The sequence below is a fragment of the Durio zibethinus genome, chromosome 14 (genome assembly GCF_047325235.1).
Source record: "Durio zibethinus cultivar Kanyao isolate XHJ-2024 chromosome 14, ASM4732523v1, whole genome shotgun sequence".
Lineage (NCBI taxonomy): Eukaryota > Viridiplantae > Streptophyta > Magnoliopsida > Malvales > Malvaceae > Durio > Durio zibethinus.
Window position 1 is genome coordinate 25033274 of NC_143175.1, and position 24678 is coordinate 25057951.

The 24678-nt window shown below is 32.3% G+C and overlaps 4 protein-coding genes across 6 annotated transcripts; all 4 read right to left on the bottom strand.

Moving 5' to 3' along the window:
* Window positions 1-133: 133 nt before the first annotated feature.
* On the bottom strand, window positions 134-2089 carry LOC111297846 (protein PSK SIMULATOR 1-like). Its single transcript, XM_089744129.1, has 2 exons — window positions 342-2089; window positions 134-227 (listed from the first exon to the last, which is right to left on the bottom strand). The coding sequence occupies exon 1, from the start codon at window positions 1915-1917 to the stop codon at window positions 385-387; it is 1533 nt and encodes a 510-aa protein (XP_089600255.1). The 5' UTR covers window positions 1918-2089; the 3' UTR covers window positions 134-227; window positions 342-384.
* A 3639-nt stretch (window positions 2090-5728) lies between these two features.
* Window positions 5729-8424, bottom strand: LOC111294031 (glycosyltransferase (DUF604)). 3 transcript variants are annotated; one of them, XM_022887163.2, is made up of 4 exons: window positions 7414-8424; window positions 6796-7341; window positions 6314-6407; window positions 5729-6219 (listed from the first exon to the last, which is right to left on the bottom strand). In XM_022887163.2, exons 1-3 carry the CDS (start codon window positions 8290-8292, stop codon window positions 6363-6365), a joined length of 1470 nt encoding a protein of 489 aa, XP_022742898.1. In that variant the 5' UTR covers window positions 8293-8424; the 3' UTR covers window positions 5729-6219; window positions 6314-6362. The 3 variants fall into 3 exon arrangements, with proteins under 3 accessions (XP_022742898.1, XP_089600256.1, XP_022742897.1); XM_089744130.1 differs by having other exon boundaries at window positions 5729-6407; XM_022887162.2 differs by lacking the exon at window positions 6314-6407 and having other exon boundaries at window positions 5737-6219; window positions 7414-8423.
* Window positions 8425-9879: 1455 nt separating this feature from the next.
* Window positions 9880-10410, bottom strand: LOC111294927 (uncharacterized). Its single transcript, XM_022888232.2, has one exon. The coding sequence runs from the start codon at window positions 10408-10410 to the stop codon at window positions 9880-9882; it is 531 nt and encodes a 176-aa protein (XP_022743967.2).
* Window positions 10411-15645: 5235 nt separating this feature from the next.
* Window positions 15646-17611, bottom strand: LOC111295382 (putative transcriptional regulator RABBIT EARS). Its single transcript, XM_022888844.2, has one exon. The coding sequence runs from the start codon at window positions 17055-17057 to the stop codon at window positions 16146-16148; it is 912 nt and encodes a 303-aa protein (XP_022744579.2). The 5' UTR covers window positions 17058-17611; the 3' UTR covers window positions 15646-16145.
* Between the last annotated feature and the right edge of the window lie 7067 nt (window positions 17612-24678).

Sequence of the window (24678 nt, forward strand, 5' to 3'; positions counted from 1 at the left end):
ATATATAAAAAGGAATAGTAATTTTTCTCATCAAGAACATCATATCAGTTTAACATGCCTATTCTCCGAACCAACAGCAACGTACAAGCCTTCCTCTTTCTGTCTCTGCATGAAACGTTTGAATTCTTGGAAAGAAAAAAAGTTTATTAGTCTTGATTTTATTCTTCCCAAACAATCACGGCACAAATCTGTCATTCACTTCCTTATTTTTCCTTCTTCCAGAAGAGCTTGAAAAACAACATAAAAACCAATCAAAGGATATAAGTTAAGAAAAAAAAAAAAAAAAACGAAACATAAAAACCTAATCTGAAAAAAAAAAAAAAAGGCTAATCGCAGCTTACTCCAAGGTAAGCCCGTAATCATGATTATCTACCAACGTTGGTTTCATTTTAGCCTCTCCCGCCGATTCTCGTACCTATATATACAACTCAATCCTACCAAGACCTCCACAATTGCAGCCTCCGTTTTCTCCAGATCCGAGAAATATAATGTTTGCAACAATAAAACTGTCGGCTTTGCATCCAACTTTTGTTGCTCCAAGTTCCTCTCTTGTTGCCATCTCAACGTATCATGTGCCACTGGAGCCAACCACCCTATTATCTCCTCCAAGGCCTCTTTCCACCCATCTGCCAAACCCTGTTGTCCATCACGCGCCTCAGCATCCTTGCTCCAATGGCTTTTCAGCTTGCCTCTCAAAGTGTGTTTCAGGCTTATTGGTAACATCTCGAACATGTGCTTCCGTGCGTCGTCGCTGATGATTGTTGTTGAGTAGAAGTAGCTCTCCGCCATGATGATTACGCTTGCGTAACGAACGGCAAGCCCTGCTGCTCCTACAGTGTTCGCTGGAGCCGATTGTATCAGCCTTTGGTTTCTTCGGGTATTTTCTTCAATGTTGTTGTTTTTGGTGGAGACTTTATCAGTTATGGTGACAGCTGAAATTCGGAAACCTATGCCTTTACCTTCGGGTGATAGTTCGCCACTGTGGAAACGGGTGGGACCTGGTTTGGTCTTGACAGCCTTCATGATTGGACCCGATTTGGAGGTCCGTTTCACGTTCTTGTCTTTATCTACAAGGAGGAAATTATTGGCCTCTAGATAAACCTTCATGTGTAAAGTTTTCGGGTTGGAAATACTGATGCGCCTGCGGGAATGTCTGTTCTTGGTAGTGTAAGGAAGACTTGGAACAAAGGGTCCAAAAATGGTGCATATTCTGGCGTAAACGACACAGACGATTTGAGCCATTAACCCAACGCTCTTATCAAATGTTTGGCTCCAAAGGGAAATCTGCCTGAAATGTCGAACCTCTTTTCTTTCGAAAGAGATTTTCTCGTTTAAGTAGTCAATGTTGGTCTTTTCTGATGATTTTTTGGGGAGGCCGTTTCTCTTCCATTTCTGCATTTTTTTCTCTGTTGCTTCTAATTCGTTGAGGGCTACCAAAGATACGTATAGAATAGATGTCGTGTTCGCGTATTTCTCCATCTTCTCAATAGTTTTTGCAACGTTCCTGGAGTTAAAATCAAGGTTGCTGACATCAATAATTCCCTGTTTCATGTTGTGGTAAGCGATTTCAAACCTGTTAAGTTCTCCATCGACGCATTTTTTACCCAAACGTGAAACTACGGTGGCAGCCTGATTGAGATCCTCGAGCTTCTCTTTACACGCAAGGCCAAGAAGATTGCTTTCATCGGTGGAGTTCAAAAATGCAACGCCTGGGGATTTCATGGGACCTGTCCGGAGTTTGGAGAATTCATCATTAGACAGAGACTTATACAGGGCGACAAGGCGGGACATGGTTTTTGCCGTCTCGAAGGCTAAGATCTGAAGCCTCGAAGAAGAAGACTTTTCATGGCGGAAAATGGTGCACTTGTTGGTGGAGCAAGAACCAGCTTTATCTACCCCCGAAGAGACCCACGCCATGGACGCCACAATCCTGGCGTGAGCCTAGTCTCCTCCTCCGACTTTTTCTTTTGTTGGTATTGTTTCTGTTAATCTGTTATGTCAGTTTGGTTTGATTGGTAGGGTTTTAGGGATAAAATTGGAGAGGAGAGAAATGGGTATTTGAAGAGATGGTGCAGATTTAGGGACATTTCCAAGCTTCTTCATTGGGACGCGCTTAGACTCTTCTGTTGGGCCTCCAGGGGAAGGTACGGATTATAGAAACAGAAATTATGGATTAGTGCGTGCGTGTGTGTGTGTGTGTGTGTGTGTGTGTGTGTGTGTGTGTGTGTGAAAGAAGGAGAGAGAGAGAGAGAAAAAAAAAGAAAAAGACAATTTTCATGGTCTACTATCAAGTTTTACTGCCACGTAGGAGTACAGTCTCATTTTCTATCTAATCGTGTCGGTTTGGTGGGATTTTTCAGGTGGGAAAGGTTTTTCTAGTTCAGATTGATTGTCCCATGTCATTGTCAAATACTAAGAAGAACAAAGAATGAAATTGAAACTAACTAATCATTATTCAAAAGAATCTTGTTTTTTTTCTCTCCCTCTTGCCTCGTGGCCAAGAAAATTTAAAAGAAGACATAAGATTTTGATTTTGAGTAAAAAATCTCTCTTTTTCTTCAAGGATTATATTCTCCCGTAAATAGAAAAAAATTGTATATATATATATATATAGAGCTACGGTTTTTTATATAATTGTACGGAATATAAGTTAGTACAAGTTATAAACTCTATCTGATCATATAATAATATATTAAATCTTATATTTTATATTTAAAGATTAAGTGTATAAAAAATTAAATAAAAAATCAAATTAAATTATAATTTGAATTTTTTTATATCATTTATTTTTATCAGTAATCATATTTTCATCTAATTTTTTTAACTATCGTTATAAACTCCATCTGATCATAAAAAAATAAAACTACTGATCTGAAAACGTTGAATGGAGCTTGTAATGATGCAATAATTCAACCACCAGCGTGCCAATTCAGTCTTCTTTAGTATTTACAGAGTAATAAAATGAGGGAAAAAAGACCCACCATGACTGCTCATGAAAACTGCGTAGTATGTACATCCACATTGACAATTTCACAATCTTCAAAGTCTCGTCTAGTTTTTCCTTGTTTCGTTTCTCTTGTCCGCTTTTGCCTTTGGGGTCAGCTACAATTTTTAATTTCTCCCCACCATTGACATATATATGTAGCAAAAACAAGTTGCATTTACGCCCATTTCTATATGTTTCTTGAATTTCAGTGAACTTACTGGTGTTTGATTCATTACGTAGTTGAAAAGGCTGGTTATTGGCTTTTCAACGTTTTATAATATCTGGTGATCGTTTGGCAATGGTGGCCAATTTGCCCCACCTTGTAATCCCATTTCCGCGTTTGGTAGATTGGTTCAACTAGAAAATTATATACTGTGTGAAATCAAATCTATGCATCATCATCAGTCACTGGTTTTGCTAGTGTTTTTGTTTTTTATGTTTGGACTGAAGTTTTGAATACAGAAAAAAGAAATCATTGAGAATGGTTTTGTTGTTGTCTGATAGTCAAGACGATGTTGAGTCTTTGACCATCCAAAGACCTGAAGAAAAAGATTAGCAATTATCAACTTCTACTGCAATCACACGCTTAATTAAGGAAATATATAATTGAGCTTTTAGTTTGGTGATGCTCCAGGAAACAGGAAACTGGTCAAATCGTAACAGAATGATTTAACAACTTTTTTTTTTAATGAAAAAAATTATGAGAGAAAATAGAGAAAATTAAATATTAAAATATTAAAAAAATCTTGAATTATTTTATTTTTTAAAATAAATTTTTATATTTTTATTACATCTAAATAAATTTTAAGTATTAAAGATTTATTTGAATACAAAATAAAACTTAAAAATTAATGACTTATTTAATAAAATAAAAACATAATTTTAAGGTAAATGAAAAATTTTAAAGATTTTTTTATTATTTTAGTCAGTATTAAACCTTTAATAATTGAAGGCAAATAAATTATGTAAATTATTGGCTTTTCATTATTGGGTTTAAAAAATTTTTAACAACCCTACAATAATTATTTTTATTATTATTTATAATATCTTTAATTTAAAATTATTTTGAATAAATATTTTAAGAAAATTATCCAAAGTGAAGAAGGGCCAAAATTCTAGTAATCAAGAATATGACCCAGCAATTGCAAATTAACATTTTGTATTTAATTTCAAATTTATTAATATCATCTTTTTAAAATATTATATAAACTAATTGTATTAAATTTTAAATTCAAAGCTAATCCTTTGATTGTATTGATTTTCCTCCACTCGCAATATATATTTCAGCAATATTGCCTTTTTTTTTTCCTTTTTATTTGCTTGTGTTGGATTTAGATGATTCCAATAACAGTTATGCAAAGCTAGTATAAGAAATTAATCACAAAACATTCTATTTTTCCGTTATAATTTTAGTCCTCAGGACACTTAAAACCACATCTTTTAGTTCAGAACTAACAATAATTTGATGTCGCCTTCTTGGTTTCCCTTTCCCATGTAGCCGTGTTGATATGTAATATGCATCGAGGTGGACTGTAGGCCGGAGGATTACTTTTGGATTTGCCACCAATGGCCCAAATAAACAATTCATTGTTATGGGCCTGGCCGTACCTTGAAACAAAGGAACTTGTAAACTATTATTGCCAATTGCACATAATGGATTCTATTGAACAAATTATATGTGGTTAAATTATTCGATATAATGCATGAACATTCAATTCGATGGTAGATGTATGTATTTTTTTTATTTAATTATTCGATTTTAGATTTCTTCTCCCTTAAATTGATTTACTTAAAAACCAGGTAACAAGAGTTTATAAAGTTCAATGAACATTAAGCTTCACCATAATGTTTCTGAATCTATGAATAATGTTCTTGCATAAAATCAATCCGTTGGAATTTAAGATTACATGTGTTTATGAGTTTGGTTATCTATTTAGTTTACAGACAAAATTTAGATAAAATTTTTTTAATGAAATTTAAAAAAAAATAATTTAATAAAAACATTAATAAAAATTTTAAATTGATAAATTAATAAAATTTAATGTAAAAATCAATAATATGTAAAAAAAAATTATTAAAAAAATTATTTATAATTTAAATTTGATTGATACTTATTCAATGGTAAAAATTTTGTTAATAATTTTATTAAAAATATTTATTTAAAAATATATATTTATTAATTTTTTAAAAGTTATACACGTAATCTATATAACAAAAATTTTTAATTTATCAATTTTAATTTTTATTTAATCATTCTAGTAAAAAATTTCACAAATTTTATCCAAAAAATTTTTCCCCTAGTCTACAAGCCTAACTCGACTTGGATCAAGCTTTGATAAAAGTTTTTGTAGCTTAAGTTTTTTCCGACCTAAAATATTATTATTTAATTTAATTTTAAAATATTAATATTTTAGTATCTATTTTTTTAAAATTGTCGAAGCTGTTCAATGTAAGGGTCAAACGTAAGAATTTTTAAAATCCAAGTCTCCCCACTCCTAAACGCCTTGACTACTTGGGATCACTGGAAATTTCATTAACAAAAAAAGAAAGTACGATAGGTAAGACAACTCTAAGAAGTAAGAAACCAAAGAAATCTATGTTTATAGTTCAACGATGAGACAAAAGCCTAACTCCCGTATAAAGGACATTAATAACTACAAACAAGCAAAAGAAGAGGCCAAGCCCTAACGTAATTGATCCTTTAACAATATAAAACTCCCGACAATCAGAGTGCTCTATTAGTAAAAAAAAAAAAAAAACAAGGCACTATAATTGTTTGAAAAAGAATATTCTTAGATCATCTGTTTATGAAATAGACAAAAAAAAAAAGGAAATTCTCCAGTCGTTTTCCTCATGTTCGTAAATTATAAAATTACTGAAATTGCTAAATGCCAACTCAAGGATAAAGGGGAAGAGTTGGTCAAACCCAAATAAGGGCAAATAAAAAAACATGGCTCGGGAAATGCAAGTAGATCCACAAGTGTAGATAGATTTTTTTATTTACAGGGAACTTTATTTCCTTTTCGATAAATATTGTTAGTTAAATATTCTCAGTGGACTGTATCAATTTGTAATTCTCCTTAAGCAGATCCTTTGCGGCAGTGTGAATGTTTTGGCACATTCTACGGAGGAGTCACGCTCTCAAACCGATTGCAGTCTCTGATCTTGACCTGGACCACGTTGCCCACCCCATCTCCGCCGTTGATAACCTCACAGCATTGTCTACGTGGTGCCTGTTCATACATCAAACGGTTCAGGCAAACGTGTGGGGGCACTAATCAAATTTTTAGCGCGATTTAGATAAGCTAAGACAGAAGGAATTCAAACCAAGCTTCATCTTTTTTATGCTTGCACGAATTGCGCAAAAATTGAAGGGCTAGAAATATTGCAGAAAATCAAGCTCATGCTTCCTTAATGCGACCTGTACGTACGTGCACCACGTTATTCTAAACTTTAACCATTTTTACACGAATGAAGTCAGATAATGATCACTTTGTCAAATTCCTCTAAGCACGTTGGATTGTTGGCCAATCAGATTGTGACAAAGTGTGACCAATCCAGAAGTTATGATTTGCTTTTGATAGAAATGGACAAAATGTGGTATGTGGAACCAACTGATCAGCCTTTTTAGGCCAGATATTTCGGTCAGGGTCGATAGTGCTAACCCATCTAACAAGTTAGCACTGGTGATCAATTCAAAGTGCACCCAACAACCACACAAAACTCAACCACGATTCTTGTACGATGTCAAAAAGTTCTAGCAACTAAAAATTGACAGATCAGAGAGGGAAAGAGAGGGAGCTGCTCACCATCTTCCAAATGGCAGGGTTCAACCTTGCACTCGAGACATTGAAGACTTTGACGGCCAAGGCAGGGGCATAGTCCGGCCTTTCACATTCTTTGGCTGACTCTTCAACATGCCTTGTGTAAGTGGTCAGGGTCCTATCCCCATTAACCCTCTGAGCACGATCCAAGAAATACATAACAGGTCTCTCACACGGGTCTTTACCAATGGGTCGGGTGTTAAACGTGAAGGGCCCATTGTTCCATGTCCTCCATGATTGAAACGTCAAAAATGCCGCTTCAAGTTTCTTAGCCGTAACTAGAGATGGATACAACTGCAAAGTGTAGCCCCAAGACACTGAAACAGACCAATTACGCTTTAAATCATAACAGAAACTTTGCTGTAGGGCCCGACTTGGATCCTTTTCATAAGCACTAATTAGCTTCTTGAGTGAATCAATCTGGGTCATCCCCGGAAAAATGGGTTGAACATAGTCTAGATGGTGAAGTGACACCAACGGCGCCAGAGGATGTGCTGCCAGTAAACCATAAGGGTCCCCTCGAATATCAACCTGTAATTATCCAAGTTAATTACTCTGTTTCCAATTAATTTCATGACAACATTAAAGAGAATTAACGTTAACCTGATGGAAACCAAGCTCTTTAGTAACAGGAATACCAATCTCGCTCATGCAAGCCTGAACCTTTTGATCTGACCCATAGAACGACGAGTATCGATCAACGCAGCCATCTAAAACCTTAACCAACTCAGCTGCTAAAGGGTAGCTTATGGCAAATCCACCGCCACCATATGCCATGTTATAAGAGTGTATCACATCTTGCTCAACGCTCTCAGAATTTCCACCAATGTAATACATTTGATTATGATCATATTTGTCTAAAACAGATACCAAATTTTCCAGGAAAAATACTGTATCATCATCTCCCATTACGAACCATCGCACGTTATCCAATCCAAGTTCGAAGCTTTCCTTTACTATACGGGCCATCCGAACAGCTGAGCGTGATCCGTACGGGCATGTGTACTTGAACAAGGAAGTATCCTGGGAGATTTTGTACGGAGGCGATGTTGGTGGCAAGTTTTCATCATTCGGAGGCTTCTCATCAAGCCAAACGAACCCGCGGGTAACATTAGGTCTCCACCACAGTTCACAGTAATGGCGGCGCTGGTTCCAGGTCTTGGCTGAGCCACCGATGCCAAACTGGATGTGGGACAAATTTGTCCTTTCATAAAGCTGACCGGAAATATTCCTGGAAATGGACTTATGGTGATCGAAAGTACGAACAGGGTTATTACTGTAGTTGGGAGAAGAAAGCAACCGGGGCTGGCTAGAGAAAGCAAAGTACAAAAAGAGAGAAATTGAAGCAACTGTGAAAATAGCTAGAATTGTTTTTAATAAGAAAACTAATAGATCAATGGGTTTGATTGTAATCGTTGGCCAAACAAGGAATTTCCAGGTTTTTAACGGGTCCAACATCGTTTCTCTAGTACCAGTTGACATCCTTTCTTTTCTGTAAAGAAAAAAGAAAAAGTTATCTTCTTTGGAAACCAAAGAAAAAATATAGAGTTTGCCTCCTGGAATCAAAAGCTATCAAATCCCTTGAAAGTCTCTTATGGTTTCTTTTTAAATTTGATTTGAGATGGGGGATTTTATTATCATTTTAAGGGGCAGCATAAGGTCTTTTCACTCTCACCATTTTATTTATCTATTTATTTTTCCATTTTGAAGGAATTAAAATTCTATGATCTATCAATTCGGCATTGAAGGCCCTCCAAGTTAAGTGATTCCAAAGTGGCCCATGCCTTCAGAGCTTAAGCCCAGTCAGTTCCCATTTGGATATATCTTTGTTTTCTGAAATTGCTATTTTTTTTTCTTTATTTTGGTAAAGTTCATCATTCAAAAATTTTTTTGGTCCAATGTTACCATTTTACCTTGATTTTTGATTCAATGTTATCATTTGATCGTTACAAAGTGAATGTTAAATGTTAAGATTAATGATATGCCATTTGTTAAAAATAAAAGATAAAAAATTGATAGGTAGGTTAAGTTAAACGGAAAAAAAAAATACTGACATTCATAAGAAATTCTTTTTTGATAATTTTCCTACAAAATATTTTTTAAAATTATAAATTTCAATGTTGAAATATAAAATACTTATAATTTTTTTCACATATAAATATATAGTAAAAAAATTAGTGGAATTTTTTATATTGTTTTTAGAAAATAATTAATTTTTTATTTAATTATTAATAGTTTCCTTAGTTGAAATTTGAAACAAAGTAACTTTTATTTGTCCATATAATAAAAAATGAAAAATAATTGAAATTATCAAGGGAACATTCTTTAGTTTAGATGGAACATTCTATTTTTATCCACAACTTATTAGAATTATATAAGAAAAATGTAATAGAGTGGTAAAATTATACAAAAAAATAGAATAGTAAATATGATGAAACCCTAAATTTAGTAAATTGATAAATTTAACCTCTTTCCATTTTATATCGTTTGAATGAAACTGACTACCTAATGTTTAATTATTGGAGGCAATCTCAATTCTAATGCTAAGAAATTAAAGATTTTTTATGAAAAAAAAAAAAGAAAAAAATGGCTTTGCAGTGGTCAACTTTAGTTTACTTGATTTAGTACCATTTAATTTGAATAATTCTATATGTTTTTTAAGTACAAATTGTTTTCACAATTGTTTGTTATTCATTTGTGCCTAGCTCCAATGCTCTATCTTCCTTCAGTTAATAATGGCATAATAACTTCCTTCAAAAAATTTTTTTAATCTTTTTTAATATAATGGCATAATAGCAGCTTAGTATTTACTTGTAGAAATCTCAGTATAGTCAACAAATTAATGTACGTATCATATCATCATCCGCCACTCCCATAATAGGAAAAAGAAAGGTGATGAAAACTTAATAGCAGTATTGAAAGAAATTAATAAAAAATTTTATGTAACTGGTACTGTTTTTCAATGGGAAAATCATAGGAGAGCAGAGAAAGCAAAAAAACAGAACTTTTTATTTGGATTTCGAGCATGCATCATCTTCGATATAAACTCATCAAAAGAACTCTCTGATATTAATTCTTACTACTTGTCTCCTGGTGAGGCTCGGGGCCTAACCGTAGCTCAAGGTCCAATTCTATCTGAGATGAAGAACCATGAATCAACTGCCAACAACCCTCATCACTCATCGAAGGCCCCTCAACAAATAACGTTAGCTGCTTAACTTCTTCAATGGCATCTTTGCCCCCAGGACTGGCACTGGCACAAGCATCCTCCCTGGAAAGTTTACATGGTCTTTTAGGACTTGAACTTTTCTCTTCACTAGATTCTAGTATGATTTCGGAAACCTGGGAATGATCGTGATCAGTAGGATATTTCATCTTCACAATGTCCAAAGAAAGTATGTTTTCTTCGGAGGATTCTGATCTAAGCTTGGCCCTGTCTTTTCGGTGGATGTTCATATGACCCCCTAGCGCTTGTGCGTTTGAGAAGCCTTTTTTGCAAAAGGAACATCTATAAGTCTTGGCATGGCCTGATCCTGAAAGTTCCTCCAAGCTCCAAACTATTTGGTCAGACTTTTTTATTTTTGGGTGTTTTGTATCCATTTCTAAGCTTGAAAGAAATTAAGAGATGAAAGAGTAGGAGAGATAGCTTTGGTGGCACAAACAGAGTCAACTAGGCGGTTGTAAGCAATGTTTTTATTTAGGAACTTTGACTCCTGGCAATCAATCCAAATTTTTACTAAATATTTTTCAAATAAATTTAATATATGATCCGCAGATTAGTTACATAAATTCTTAATAAAGTGTTAAAATTTTAATTTCAATGATAAAAAATTAAATATTAACAACTTTAAATAAATAATAAAAAAAAAAACAACTTTAATTTACGAAGGCAATCAAGAGAAGCTTTTTTCCTTCAAGCTAAAAAGCAATATTTCTCTACAGAAAACTGATTTGGAAGAACAAACAGAAAATTTCACTTCTGTCACAGCTCTCAAATTTCACTCTTGACACATAAAATTTTAACTTTTTTCTTGTTTATCAATTATTCAAATTGACCTTACTATATTGTGTATAACAATATATGATGCATTAATTGATGATGAGTAATGTACTACGTGCAATACCAACGATAGGCCTTGACATTAAATCCCTTAAATGCTAATTATTTATCTTTGGGATAAATGGCAAGCATTTTGGCTGTCTCTGAAGACAGGTCTTCATCACTGTCTATCGATGTTTTTGAAGAAGAAGTTGGTTAATGATGAGTTTATTATATTCTACGTAGGCTATAGAAAACCTCTGCATCATGGGACAGCCGATCCAGTTGCTATACTACTTGTCTAAACTAATCAGTTCCTTTTCACCTTAGTTTTTGCCTGACCAAGATTCACAAAACGTAGACTTTCGATTATATAATCTTGCTGATTTTTTTATTAATTTGCAGCCGACTAATCTAATACAACAACAACGTGCCACTTTGTTTCAATCCTAAACAAAGTCTCTTTCTATCTCTCATAAGCACTTTTTTTTTTCTTTTGGTTTATTAAGACATATGTCTTTTTAATTAATAATTGTGTCATTTATTAATATAGTGTTGATTTTTTAATTAATTTTAATAATTAATGCTCAATTCCTGAAAATATTATGTACTAACAAAATATTTATTTTATTATTTAAATTAGTTGGTAGTTGGTTTACCTTTCTTAAATTGTTTATTAGCACAGAAAAGAGTATAATGTGGTTTATATTTGAAATTTATTTATAAATAAGGGAATAATAGCATTACACTATACCTTACTCCTTGATCAATTAAACCCAATTGGCACTATTTCTTTTTTTTTTTTTGTAGCCAATCAAAGAATATTTCATTTCTTCAGTAACTATCTATACATTTTACGCAGTTGCATCAATTTCTTGCAGACACAGCAGATTTAATCTATATATTTTTTGACAAATCCCCAAAAACCGACAACTCTAAATACATAGATTCACTACTACTCTTGTTTAACAAGGTGCTGCTGGCAAGCCATCCTTGGTTTGAATGTTTACCAGGAAAATGTGCTTTATCAATGAGCTTGTTTAATAACTTTCTAGATAAAATCATTTTATTCATTTCGTTTACTTCACCAATCTTTCTACAAATTTATATAATTAACTATAAGAACATATGCCAGATGATTCAAGGAATATTAAACTAGCAAACTGGGCCACGAATTAAGATTAAATTACAATAATATATATGATCATGAGATTAGGCAGGAATGATTTTGACATTTGAGTGGGGTTTTTAATTTTATGATTTAATTTTTAACGTCTGACTTCACCGTCCGTTAAACAGCTCCATGATGTTGCAGGTTCTGATCCAAGTTAGGCATTTTTCATGATGCAGCAGCACTTGATAAAGACACTTAGTTCTTAGTGATATATACATTTTACATTGGACTCCGAGTAAATAAAGATAATCAGTTGCTCAGTCAATGCATCTGAATATGTATATTTTGATATATATTTATATATATCATCCACCGTCCTAATTAAAAACATGCATGTTAATTTCATCGAAAATTTGAGGTTTGATGATAATTTTTCGACATGTTTGTGGGAAATTTTGATGTGCCTAACCAACCACAGCCAACTATATATATATATATATATATATATATATATATATATATATAGAGAGAGAGAGAGAGAGAGAGAGAGAGAGATGAAACAAGTTGAAATTGATAACAGTATCATTTTGAAGCAGGAAAGGTAGGTATAACTTATTAGCTTTCCCCGACCCTTGCTCCATGACCTACCAAACCGATGAAAATACCGCCACAGTTATGCTCATATTAACGTTAGCTGATAGATTGCACGTTATGACCGCAAATACTTGACCAGCTACCCTCTCAACCAGCCTCGCTTCTCTCCAACTTGATTACTCTTTGGTTCCAGATTTGAACATCTACATATTCTATAATCCTGATTGTAATTAAGTAGAAAGATAAGTAGAAAGACAAGAAAAATTTTTAGTTATGATCATTTATGATCCAAGCAGTATAACTGACTCCAACCGACGTATCTCTTGTATGATAGATCAAACAAACTAACACTTAACTATGAATAAGATATATGTTTATCTTGGATACTCCATATAAAGAAATTAAATTTGTCGAATTCTTCTCTTACCTACTGCAAATTACCCCCTAGTACTTCCCAACATTGATGGGAACAGACCTGATTTGCTGAGAATATAAGTAAATGTCCAAGCTGCTTCAATTATGCAAATCTGTAAGTAATTTGATCTTATAGCCTACAACTTTCAACCACAAGCCAATCTCTTTTTGCACTACAAAACCAAATGCTATATATTTGCAAGTTTGATTGCATTTTAGTCGAGATTCCTTAACAAAATGCCATGTCTCATGGTGAATATATTATACATTTTCTCAAATATTCTTGCATTAGAATATGGGTTGAAGACTGCAACTGAATCTGAATATGCGAATTGCTGTAAGTAATTGTATTTGAGATGCCTGCAGAGGCAGAGGTTACCTTGTAGCAAGAACAACACTATATACCCAAATTATGCTAGTTGAATGTCAGTCAGGTGCTAGTTAAACTTCTACTTATTTTCTCTCCAAAGAACAAGAAAAACTGTTTCCTAAACGTTTCAGTCAGTAGCATCCAGAGTCTAATCGAATCTCCAGGGACAATTTTAACACTCCCTTCATGAGTTTAAAACCTTGTATGATTTAAATTAAATGGATAAATCAACCTATGAGCCAACATATAATTGGATAAATTCAATTTCAAATTGAACCAAATCCACATGTGAGAATCCGGGATCTCAAGAATCAAAGTCCTCCTTTATCACTAAACCAATGCCTCAACACTTTGTTTATTTACTTTCTTTGATGTTCGTATCCATGGATCACCTGGAAAATATATAGTTTACAAAAAAAACAATACAGTAGTTTTGAAAGTCTGATTCAGTTTTGAACATTCACTTTAATAAATTTGAATGTTTCTGGTTGAACAAATGTCTATTGATAGCTTTTAATCTTAGTTGGAGGAAGTTTCAGGTGATGGAACTCCTTCCCATCCAAATATACCCTTAGTTGTCAAAACAATAATAAACAACAACTACTACTATTACTTCCAAGCAGCAACCAACCCAATTTGTATTTTATGCGTCAAAATTCTCATTCTTTAAACAATAATTTGGTATTACAAAAATGCTCTAAACAGAGAAACCCAGGCAGGTACATGCTTATGATAACAACTTCCCAATTCCCGGCCATTCCCTTCATATATCTCTCTTTGATCAATTCTATATTAACAACTCCTTGAAAAAGGAGCAGAGAAACGACATTTCAAGCCCATGTGCATTTCTCTGCCCGCTGCCCCACTCCAAAAACAATTAAACTTTTAGACTGAAACCCTCGGCATATAGCCTGTACGTCTCAGACGCTCGCCCTTCTTGTTATTAAGCAAAGGCAAAAGCCTATCCAACTCATTGCCCTAATGAAGACAAAGCCCAACCAATCACTTTAAAACCATCTTACGCGGATGTGGAACTTCGTAGAAGCCAAAGCAAGCAATCTCACTTTCCTCTCTTGTATTCTGCTTTTTTTTTTTTTTTCTCTCTCTCTCTCTCTCTCTTTCACTATCACATGCATCGTTAAAACAATTTTCAACCCTTAGCATTTTAATGGAAAATAATTTGTTTTGTATCCCTTAAATTCCTTTTGTATATATACTAACTAGCTTACCTCTGCCCCTGTAAAGCTATCAAAGTCAATCAGCTGATGTTCCATCAAACTTCAGTTTCAAGTAAGAAAGAAAATCAACAGCTCTGGGTTTTCTACGATTTTAAGTAAATACCTATTATATCGTGATTTAAACTCTATTTCTTCTCTGGTGAAATAGAAGAACACCACCCTCTTAATTAATTAATTATTAACAGATTAGACAATAGAAGAAGGAACAAAATATGCGTAGAAAGCGGCTATAAGTCATGATGGCATAATATTCTCTTCAATATTAAAAAAAAGAAAAAATCACAAGCACATTGTAATATCAGGTTGCAATACTTAAATGTAATGATTCCCGGAGTTGGTGGCAAATTTGGAAGGATTATAAAGGGGAGAGAGAGAAATAGAAAAAGAAAGGGGAAAAAGTGGGAGAAGAGAACACAAGTAGATGGAGTTATGTGGTGGAGGGAAGAGAGGGTAGCAGATCTGATGATGATGATGTTGTTAATATTTAATAAATAATAGTAAAATGGAAAAAAGGGAAACCATGTTGCCATGTATCGGACTTTAGATGCCTTTGGATTTGATTATATATCCATGCATCTCTACTCAGACTAGTGTTTTTGTGGGTTTGTTTGGTTTTAGTTTTGTAAATCTCTGATGGAATAATGTCAGTGAGTTACTGAATGAGAAAAGAGCTGCCTCACGATATTCCATGCAGTTTTAGTCTGATCCTTTCAGCACCCTTCTCTCACTCCAAGCTCACTAGCTATCTAAGATTTCTTTAACTTCACATTCATCTCTGTGAGGACTCAAAACCCAGACAAATATGTCAAAAAAAAATTTTCCATCTGCTACTGAAATTGTCAACATGACTGATGTCCCTTTACAAAATTAAACGTTACTGAGTCGAGGGACATATGTATGAATCGATGATCATTATGGATCAGACCTAAACGTGAAATCTTAATCCAAATTAGAACATAGATAGTTGAAGCTATCAATGAATATATTTATGTGCTGTTGCAGTAAAGATGGCTATCAACAAATCAGATGGTAAGCAAATAATAAGAGGATGAAATCAGTCGACATTGATAAATTGGACCTGTGAATCCTCAAAGCATTGCTAGCATTATATATAGACTTATCAATGTATATATGAAAGGTTTAATAAGCTTCTTTTTCTACAAATGAAAAAAAAAATATTCAAGGAGTGAAACTCTATGTGGCCGAGAGAGGCATGGATATTATCGACCTTGATATCTAAATCAAACATAGTATAAATATCATAGACAATCGATTGAACCAACAATATTGTCAAGATCAGCAAGCTAAGATCATATGCATGGGGATGATAGTCTCTCTAGGAGTATTTTTCAATTTTCATCATCTTGAAGGAAATATATTAATTCACATATACCCTGTGAGGTCATAAAGATTTAGAGAGAGCTAATTCGTCAAACTCAAAGCAAAGAGTTGTTGAGAGACATCCGGAGGGAAGGAAAAATATCAAATGGAAATGAGGTTGCAGGCAAACATATGATTGAAGAAAGGCCAGTTATATGTCCTTTTAAGTATGGTCTTCTGAGCAAGCTACTGTACCTTGGGCCGGTCACCAAGTCTTAACTCAAGATCTATGTCATCAACTGAGCTGGGGCTAAGCTCAGGTACCTCAGCTGGTTGGAGATGATGTCTTTCAATCGAAATCGGTTTGAGGAAGAATGGTAATGTTGGTGTATCAGTTCTCTTTCTCTTGCAACCGACAGTCTCTTCTGTACTACCAGATGTGGTAGGGCGTGGTCGTCGAACAACTACATTCAAGCTTACGGACAAATCAGTTTGGACATAATCTGCTTTTAACCTACATCCAGATTCTAGGATTCTTGGACTCTTCTCTCCTTCAGTCCTTAGATCAGGGAAACGGTAATATCTGTCCGCAACCAAGTTTGACGATGATTTTGGGGATAAGTTAGGGGACATGTTGGGATGTTCTTGGATGATTGGTGAACAGAAAGGTGGAACTAAAGTTTGTTCAGGACAATTCTCTTTATTAGGCGGAGGTGAAGCTCTAGAAGTTGAAGAAGGTGATGGAAGAGTACCATGATGGGAATTAGGGTTAGGGTTATAAACAAAGTTACAAACCTCTCCAGGTTGGTACTGAAAACCCATAGGTAAAAAGGGATTTTGAATGCTATTCTGACTATTTTGATGATTATGATGAGGAATTTCATCCTGTGAAGTTGAAGATTGCTTTAGCCTAGCTCTATCCCTCCGGTGAACATTCATGTGACCTCCTAGAGCTTGGGCTGATCTAAATTCCCTGCCACAAAAGTTGCAAGAATAAGACCTTGGAGGCCATATACACCCTCCAAGAGATCCAGCAGTATCTTCCGCAAAAGCTTGCTCTTCCCATGAATCATCATATGTAGCGTTTGCTGATGCTTGAAGATGAGAACTCAAACCGTGTCTCCTCTTTGTCCACATCCAATACTGTGCTTGCTCCATTTCACTCTTAGTTAATTAAGAGGCTGAAATCAGCTTCCTGGCTACAAGGAGGTCTAAAAAGCCTGGGGGAACCTTGGCAAGGGGAATTTGGAGAGGATGATTTGGACTTGGAGACAGAAGGAAAGAAAGTCTAAATCAAGGCTAAAGACCTAAAAACTACATGTTAGAATCTATACTCAGAGAGTTGATTGGAAGATGAATTAATTGATGGCTACTCTACCTTTGGCTTCTAAGTACGTAGCTACTCTTCTTGCTTCTTTAGAGGATTAATGGCTTACAAAATTACTAGTGTGGGTCCTGAATGGAGGTGTTAATCCTGCGATGTAGCTGCTTACAGACAAACTGTGATCCTCTGACTGAATTCCTAGAGAAACTTAGCAAAAGAGACACCGCGTTGATGTAGTCTCTCTTAACAGATATCATCAAATAGATTTAAATTTGAAACTTCAATATTTGTAATTTTTTTTATTTTAAATTACTGCTTCTTTGTAATTAAAAAAAAAAAAAGATGCCGTACTTACTGGACGTGTACAATTTAGTTTAATCAAAGTGCATGCTTCTTAAATTCCAATGTGAAATTTGCATAGGAAACATAGGTGTGAAGTTAGGACTCATTTGGAGGAATCAAATATTCTTCATCATTTGTGACGAAACGATGGGACGTCCTCCCGGCGAATGCTTGCATAAATAAATATAATTATATTAATTAACCAAGTTTCAAGAAGAATATTTCGTTTGAAATTTAATTATATTAATTAAACAAATCAAATATTGATCAGAAGAATTTCCTTAGAATTTCAATTATATATTTTAATCCTAAATCATAGATAGTTTTTTTTTTTTTTTTAAGGACCTTTAAGATGGATGAAAAAGTAATCAATTCAAGCTATTTTGTGTCTCTCCTACGTCCTAAAAAAAAATATATATATATATATATATTTCGATTAAGATGATGCAACAAGTCTTTTGAAGAGTCTATAAAGCTTAAACAATTTAAAGAATACTTATGGACTGTTATAATTGGACTGTAGCTTCTGTTTCTATAAGCTCACCATTCATATATAAATAATGGGTCAGAACTTGATTAGTCAAATTAATTTAGCGCAAAACACTTTAATTTACTCTTAATTTATATTAGGTACGATTTTCACTTTCATTTCTTGCTCATCTTGTACGACAAGTTGTAATTATGCAGTTTTTTACAAATTGAAATTGTCCTCATTGTTGTGGAGGAACTTACTATGAAAATAAGTTAGGATTCATAAAAGCTATAGCTTTCGTTTAAATTGACCGAATAAGTCATCTATCGAAATGGACGGCTTTGAATTCAAATATTGATATTTTCGATCGATTCTAATTAAAATTTCAATCATTTATGAGAAAATAAATTGAAATTTTTATTCTTTTCATTATTAATTTAATCCTCAGCTGCCAACTTTTCTCCTTGAAAACTTGTTTCTGGTCGGACATCATTGACAATATCTGAGACCCTTTATTGTAAGATGCAATAATAGTAGTCTTTTTAATTATTGGCTCAAAAACAGATTTCAAAACATTGGTTTTAAGCAACAATTGCCCATTTTCACCCCCCAAAGCTTGAACATGAAACATATTTACATGTAAAATCTCATTCTTTCATTCATCTGTTGGATTAATTGGAGCTTTGAGATGATAATTGAAGGTAAAACCTTGCTAATTCCCTCTCAATGTGATAGTTTTAAAAGTTACTAGAATCAATTAATTCCAAAAGACAAGACAAAAGAGAAAGGATCTACAAGTTCTCTAAAATTAGAAAATATTTTCAGGATTAAGACACTTTTTTTAATTGTCTTTTCTTTGAAAAAGATTCCACAGAAGGTGTCTTCATCCTCAGCTTGATTGTTTCAAAATGGAAATTAGAAAGAAATAAAGGAATGAAAGGACATTAAACAAAAAAATAAAATAGAAAATTAATTAAGATTAAGAAATAATAATAATTATTATATTTAAATGAGAGCCTGGAAGACGTTGAAGTTTAGGTACACGATATGACACTGGTGACCACACAGTAGTACATCTAATATTATTAACAAAAAATAAAATAGCAACCTTTATTTTTTTTTTCATAATCTTTTTTATTTTATTTGTTTGAACATTTTTTAACAAATTGTATTATTTTGTTTATTGTCATTATTGAAATTATGAAAAAACACTTATTTATAGTTAGTTGTAATTTTATTATCTATATTTTTATATTTGTATCTTTAAAATTAAATATTTGTATCTTTAGAATTAAGGATACAAATTTTTTAAAAATAAGATAGATAATCCCTCAATTATAAAATTAATTTTTAAAAATATTTAATTTTTTAGTTTAATCCATAGTTAATTATATATAAATTTAAGGTGCTTGTATAATTCTTAATTAACAGTTTTTCAATATACATTCAGTTTTTTCTCTTAATTTTTTATATAGTTTTATTTCTTAATTTTTTCACATAGTATCAGAGCTTTAGGCTCTTCTTGGAAAGTAAAATTTTCAACATTTATTACTGACTTTTATTTTATGCATTGATTGCCAAACCCTGTTTAGGCCTTTATTGTCGAACCCTAGTCTTCATAACCATTTATTTTTTCTTTCTTTAACCTTAATTACTAAGAGTCATTTTCAGTTATATCTTAAGACTTATTTTAGTTCAAAGAAAGATATCACTACCACCTAATTTGAGGAAGTGTCAACTAGAAAAATCATCAAAATACTAAAAATGTCTTAAAAACAAGGAGAGTTGGACAAAAAAGAGATTGAAAAGTTAAAAAACCTATTGAAAACCTTTGAAAGGCCTATTAGGGTATGTTCCTTGTGTAAGGTCTCTAGTTTAGGTAAAGCTTATGGTTCTCATAGATTAAATATCTCGATTAAGTATATTACGAGTTCTTAGGTCATTGACTCAGAAGTCACAGATCATATGATACATTCATCACAAAAATTTAGTACATAAATCATGTATCCTAATGATAAGAAAATTATTGTTGTAGATGATTCACTTATTACAATGGCAAGATTAAGAGATGTTCAAATTAATTCCTCATTTGTTCTTAAAAATATTTTTCATGTTTTTGGATTGTCTACTAATATGACATCTATACAAAAACTTACCAGAGATATGAACTGTAAAGTGATTTTTTTATCCCTTTTATTATGAATTTTAGGACAAGAGTTAGGGAAAGAGGATTGGACTTATTAAGGATAAGGGTGGACTATATTATCTTAAGGCATTAAACAACATAAATAATATCAAGAATAGTTTACTTTTATCATTTCTTTTTGAAAAATCTCCTAGTAAAGATAAAATCTAACTTTATTATTTTCGTCTTGGATATCCTTCTTTTGAAACTTTAAAAAATATGTTTTCTTCTTTGTTTAAAGGATTAAATGCTAAAAATTTTCATTGTGATGTTTATGAACTTGCAAAGCATAAACATATGACTTTTTCAGTTAGTAATAAAAGAAGTTCTACTTCTTTTTACCTGATTCATAGTGACATATGGGGTCCTATAATTTTTAATGTTTCGAGTGTAAGGTGGTTTATTTCTTTCATAAATGATTGTATCAGGTTCTCTTAGATATTTTTACTTAAATCCAAATCAAATGTGCATAGTATATTTTTAAGCTTCCAAAATATGATCTAGAATCAATTTAGAGTGAAAATCAAGAGATTTATGTCTAATAATGCAAGAGACTATTTCAACTAGAGTTTATCTACCTATTTTTAAAAGGAGTGAATTATCCATGATTCATCTTGTGTTAATATTTCACAGTAAAATGAAGTGACAGAGAGAAAAAATAATCATTTACTAGCCACAACCCAAGCCTTAATTTTTCAAGCAAACGTACCTAAATTTTACTGGGGGAAAACTGTTCTCATTGTCACACATATTATAAATAGTTTACCTTCAAGGGTTTTGGGATTGAAAACTCCTATGAAAGTACTTTCACAACTCTATCCAACTTTAATACCATAAATAACCTCACACTTAGGATATTTGATTGTACATCATTTGTTCATGTTCACAGTCACAATAGGAGAAAGTTGGATCCTAAAGTAATTAAGTACATTTTTGTGGGATATTCATCAACTCAGAAAAGGTATAAGTGTTATCATCCTTCAACCAAAAAATTTTATATATCTGCAGATATCACTTTTGAAAAAAGTAAAACATTTTTTACTTAGTCTTATTTTTAAGGGGAGACTTTATTCATGGAAGATAAGGATAAAGACTTCTTTTTGTTTGATTTACCTTTTTCTTCAATATTTTCACCCATTAATTCTTTTAAGTGGAAACCTATTTCTACTGAGCCCAAGTTAAACATTAAATTTGAGTCTGAACCTATTTCAAACATAGAATATGTGACAAAGAATAATATTATTCTTGATTCTATGAAGAAATTACATGTGTACTCAAGAAAAAAGTTTTAGATCCTAAACCAGTGTCAGTCCAAGAACTTCATCTTAACTCTAAAAATGAGATAACTACAGTCTTTGACTCGATTTTTCAAAATAAGCATAAATATTCTAAAACTATAACTAGTGATTATGATTTACATATTGCCATTAGAAAAAGAATTAGAGAATGTACTAAGCATCCATTATACCTAATCTCTAATTTTGTGTCATTTGAAAAATTTTCACAATCTCACAAAAATTTTCTTATGAACCTAAATACTATTTCTATTCCAACTACATTATCCGAGGCATTATCTAGTGAGAAATAGAGGTAAGCCATGATAATAAAAATGGAGGCTTTAGAGAAAAATAAAATATAAGACCTGGTAGAGTTGCATCAAAAAAAATTCAATGGGGTTTAAATGAGTTTTCACTGTAAAATACAAGACGGATGGTACTATTGAAAGGTATAAAGTCAGGTTAGTGACTAAGAGTTACACTCAAATCTATGGAGTGAATTATCAGAAAATTTTTACTTCAATTGCCAAGATAAATACAGTTAGGATTTTGTTATCATTGGCTGTAAATTATAATTGGCAGCTTCAACAATTTGATGTAAATAATTCTTTTTTACATGATGATTTGAAAAAAGAAATATGTATAAAGATTCCACTAGGATTTAGAGGTCATCTAGAAGCAAACAAAGTATGCAAGCTAAAAAAGGCTTTGTATGACCTTAAACAATCTCTTAGGGTTTGGTTCAAGAGATTTGTTAAAGTTGTGCTAGCAATGAGATATAAACAAAGTCAATGAGATCACACATTGTTTATCAAGCACTCTGATTCAGGGAGAGTCACAATTCTATTAGTGTATATTGATGATATAATTGTAACTACAGATAATAAAAAAAAAGAGAAAATTTTTAAAATAGTATTTGGTTAGAGAATTTGAGATAAAAGAGCTAGAGAGATTGAAGTACTTTTTAAGAATTGAAGTAGCTCACTCACGACATGGTATTTTCATCTCACAACATAAATATATGATAGATCTTCTTAAGAAATCTGGAAAGCTTGCATGTAAACTTAAAAATACCCCTATAGATCCTAATCATAAAATTAGAAAAGCCAATGAAGATGTTGCTGTAGATAAAGAGATGTACCAAAGATTAGTTAAAAGATTCATTTATCTCCACATACTAAACATGATATAGTATATGCTGTGAGTATAATAAGTTAATTTATGCATAGTCTTAAAAAAGTGCACCTATAGGCTATCTATCGTATATTACACTATTTGAATGCCAATCTTGAAAGAGGTATCTTATTTAAAAAAATTCAAAGCTAATTTTAGAAGCATATATAGATGCTGATTATATAGGTTCAGTAACTGATAGAAGATCTACCTCAGATTACTACACTTTTCTCGATAGTAATCTTGTGACTTGGAGGAATAAAAAACAAAATGTGGTGGCAAGATCAAATATTGAAGTAAAGTTCAGAGCAATGACTCAAGAAATTTGAGGATTAAATATTATCCTAGAAGACTTGAAGATCAAGTGAGATAAACCAATGAGACTCTATTGTGATAATAAGTCTGCAATAAGCATTGCACACAATCCTGTGTAACATGATAGAACAAAACATATTGAAGTAGACCGACATTTCATTAAGGTAGACAATGGATTGATTTGCACACCTTATGTATCAACCAAAGGTCAACTTGCAGATATGTTGACTAAAGGTCTCAGCAGTGCAACATTTCAAAATTATTTCCAAGCTGGAAATGAAAAACACATACTCACTAGCTTGAGAGAAAGTATGAAAAAATATTTACTTACAGCTAGTTGTAATCTTGTAATCTGTATATTTATATTTATATATCTAGAATTAAGTATTTATATCCCTAGAATTAAGGATAAAAAATAAAAAAATTAGGATAGACAATTCTTCAATTATATGATCATTTTTTAGAAAGATTTAGTTTTTTAATTTAACCCCTAGTTAGTTATATATAAACCTAAGGTGTTTGTATAATTTTTAATGAGTAGTTTTTAATATACATTCAATTTTTTCTCATAGTTTTTCACACAGTTTTATTTCTTAATTTTTTCACAAAAATAATGCTTCTAATTTGTATATTTCATAAATAATTAAGCAAGGCTTAAGATCAAAATTCAGAATCCAATCTTTCTATACCATAATTCTTGGCATTTATCACCGAATTGATATATATTTTGAAGAAAATCATGGGTGTCGGTCATTAGGGTCATTATCCAATATTGTAACTTAATGATTTTTAAAATAAAATAAAGACGAATTTTAGGTGCAACTAGTTCTTTAATTTATACAACTTTCACGAACATTCATCATTAATTATTATAAATTTGACAATTACGTAGATATATGACCCTTAAATCACTCCACAAATCTAGTTCAAAGTTTATGATCTTTTTACGCTAATTGTATAGTTTCTAACACAAATTTTCTTTAAATTTAAATTTAAATTTAATTGATTCATACCAAAAAAAAATCCCAAATCTTCTTTATATTTTTTGTAGTGAAATTTTGACAGAAAATTTCCATTTCCTATTGCCTCGAAATTTCAGTTTGTTTAAACTATTAATAAGAATGTTTCCTGTCAACCACATGGCTTAAGACTCAAACCCTTGTTTTAACTTCAAAAAAAAAGTTCAGTTCACATCTTATCCTAATGTCTTTTACAAGAATTTGATTCAAACATTTGACTACTGAACCAAATTTAGAGAAGTAATCTATTGATGGTCTGAAAGGAATTTGGTTGCAAATCATTGTCAATGTCGCTAAACGAATCAATCAAACTATTAGGAAAGGAAAAAAAATGTTATTCAATATATTTTGATTATTAAAAGAAATAATTATTTTTGTGATAACTAAAGAGGGCAAGGAAGACAAGTTTAATAACGAATAGTTGCAGTTGTCATCTTTCAAGACATGCACCCCAGCATGTCGTGACTCAATGTTCTTCCTGTTCACGGAATGTTTCTATAAAGTTATATACCAGCTTTCCACTTATAATCTGATAGGATGTCTTTGTTAAGTCAAAAGGTCTCCGTCTAATTATATCAATGGAAGTAAAATTTAATAATCAATCAAGTATATAAGAAAAAATAATTTAATCCAATTGATTTACGTTTACATATAAAAAAATAAGATTCACTA

Bases quoted from the DNA above. Each gene is read 5' to 3' on its own strand.
- LOC111297846 (XM_089744129.1), bottom strand. From the start codon at position 1,917: ATGGCGTGGGTCTCTTCGGGGGTAGATAAAGCTGGTTCTTGCTCCACC.
- LOC111294031 (XM_022887162.2), bottom strand. From the start codon at position 8,292: ATGTCAACTGGTACTAGAGAAACGATGTTGGACCCGTTAAAAACCTGG. The intron at 7,342-7,413 runs GTTAACGTTAAT...GGATAATTACAG, and splicing joins AAGAGCTTGGTTTCCATCAG to GTTGATATTCGAGGGGACCC. The intron at 6,220-6,795 runs GTGAGCAGCTCC...ATGTATGAACAG, and splicing joins ACCCTGCCATTTGGAAGATG to GCACCACGTAGACAATGCTG.
- LOC111294927 (XM_022888232.2), bottom strand. From the start codon at position 10,410: ATGGATACAAAACACCCAAAAATAAAAAAGTCTGACCAAATAGTTTGG.
- LOC111295382 (XM_022888844.2), bottom strand. From the start codon at position 17,057: ATGGAGCAAGCACAGTATTGGATGTGGACAAAGAGGAGACACGGTTTG.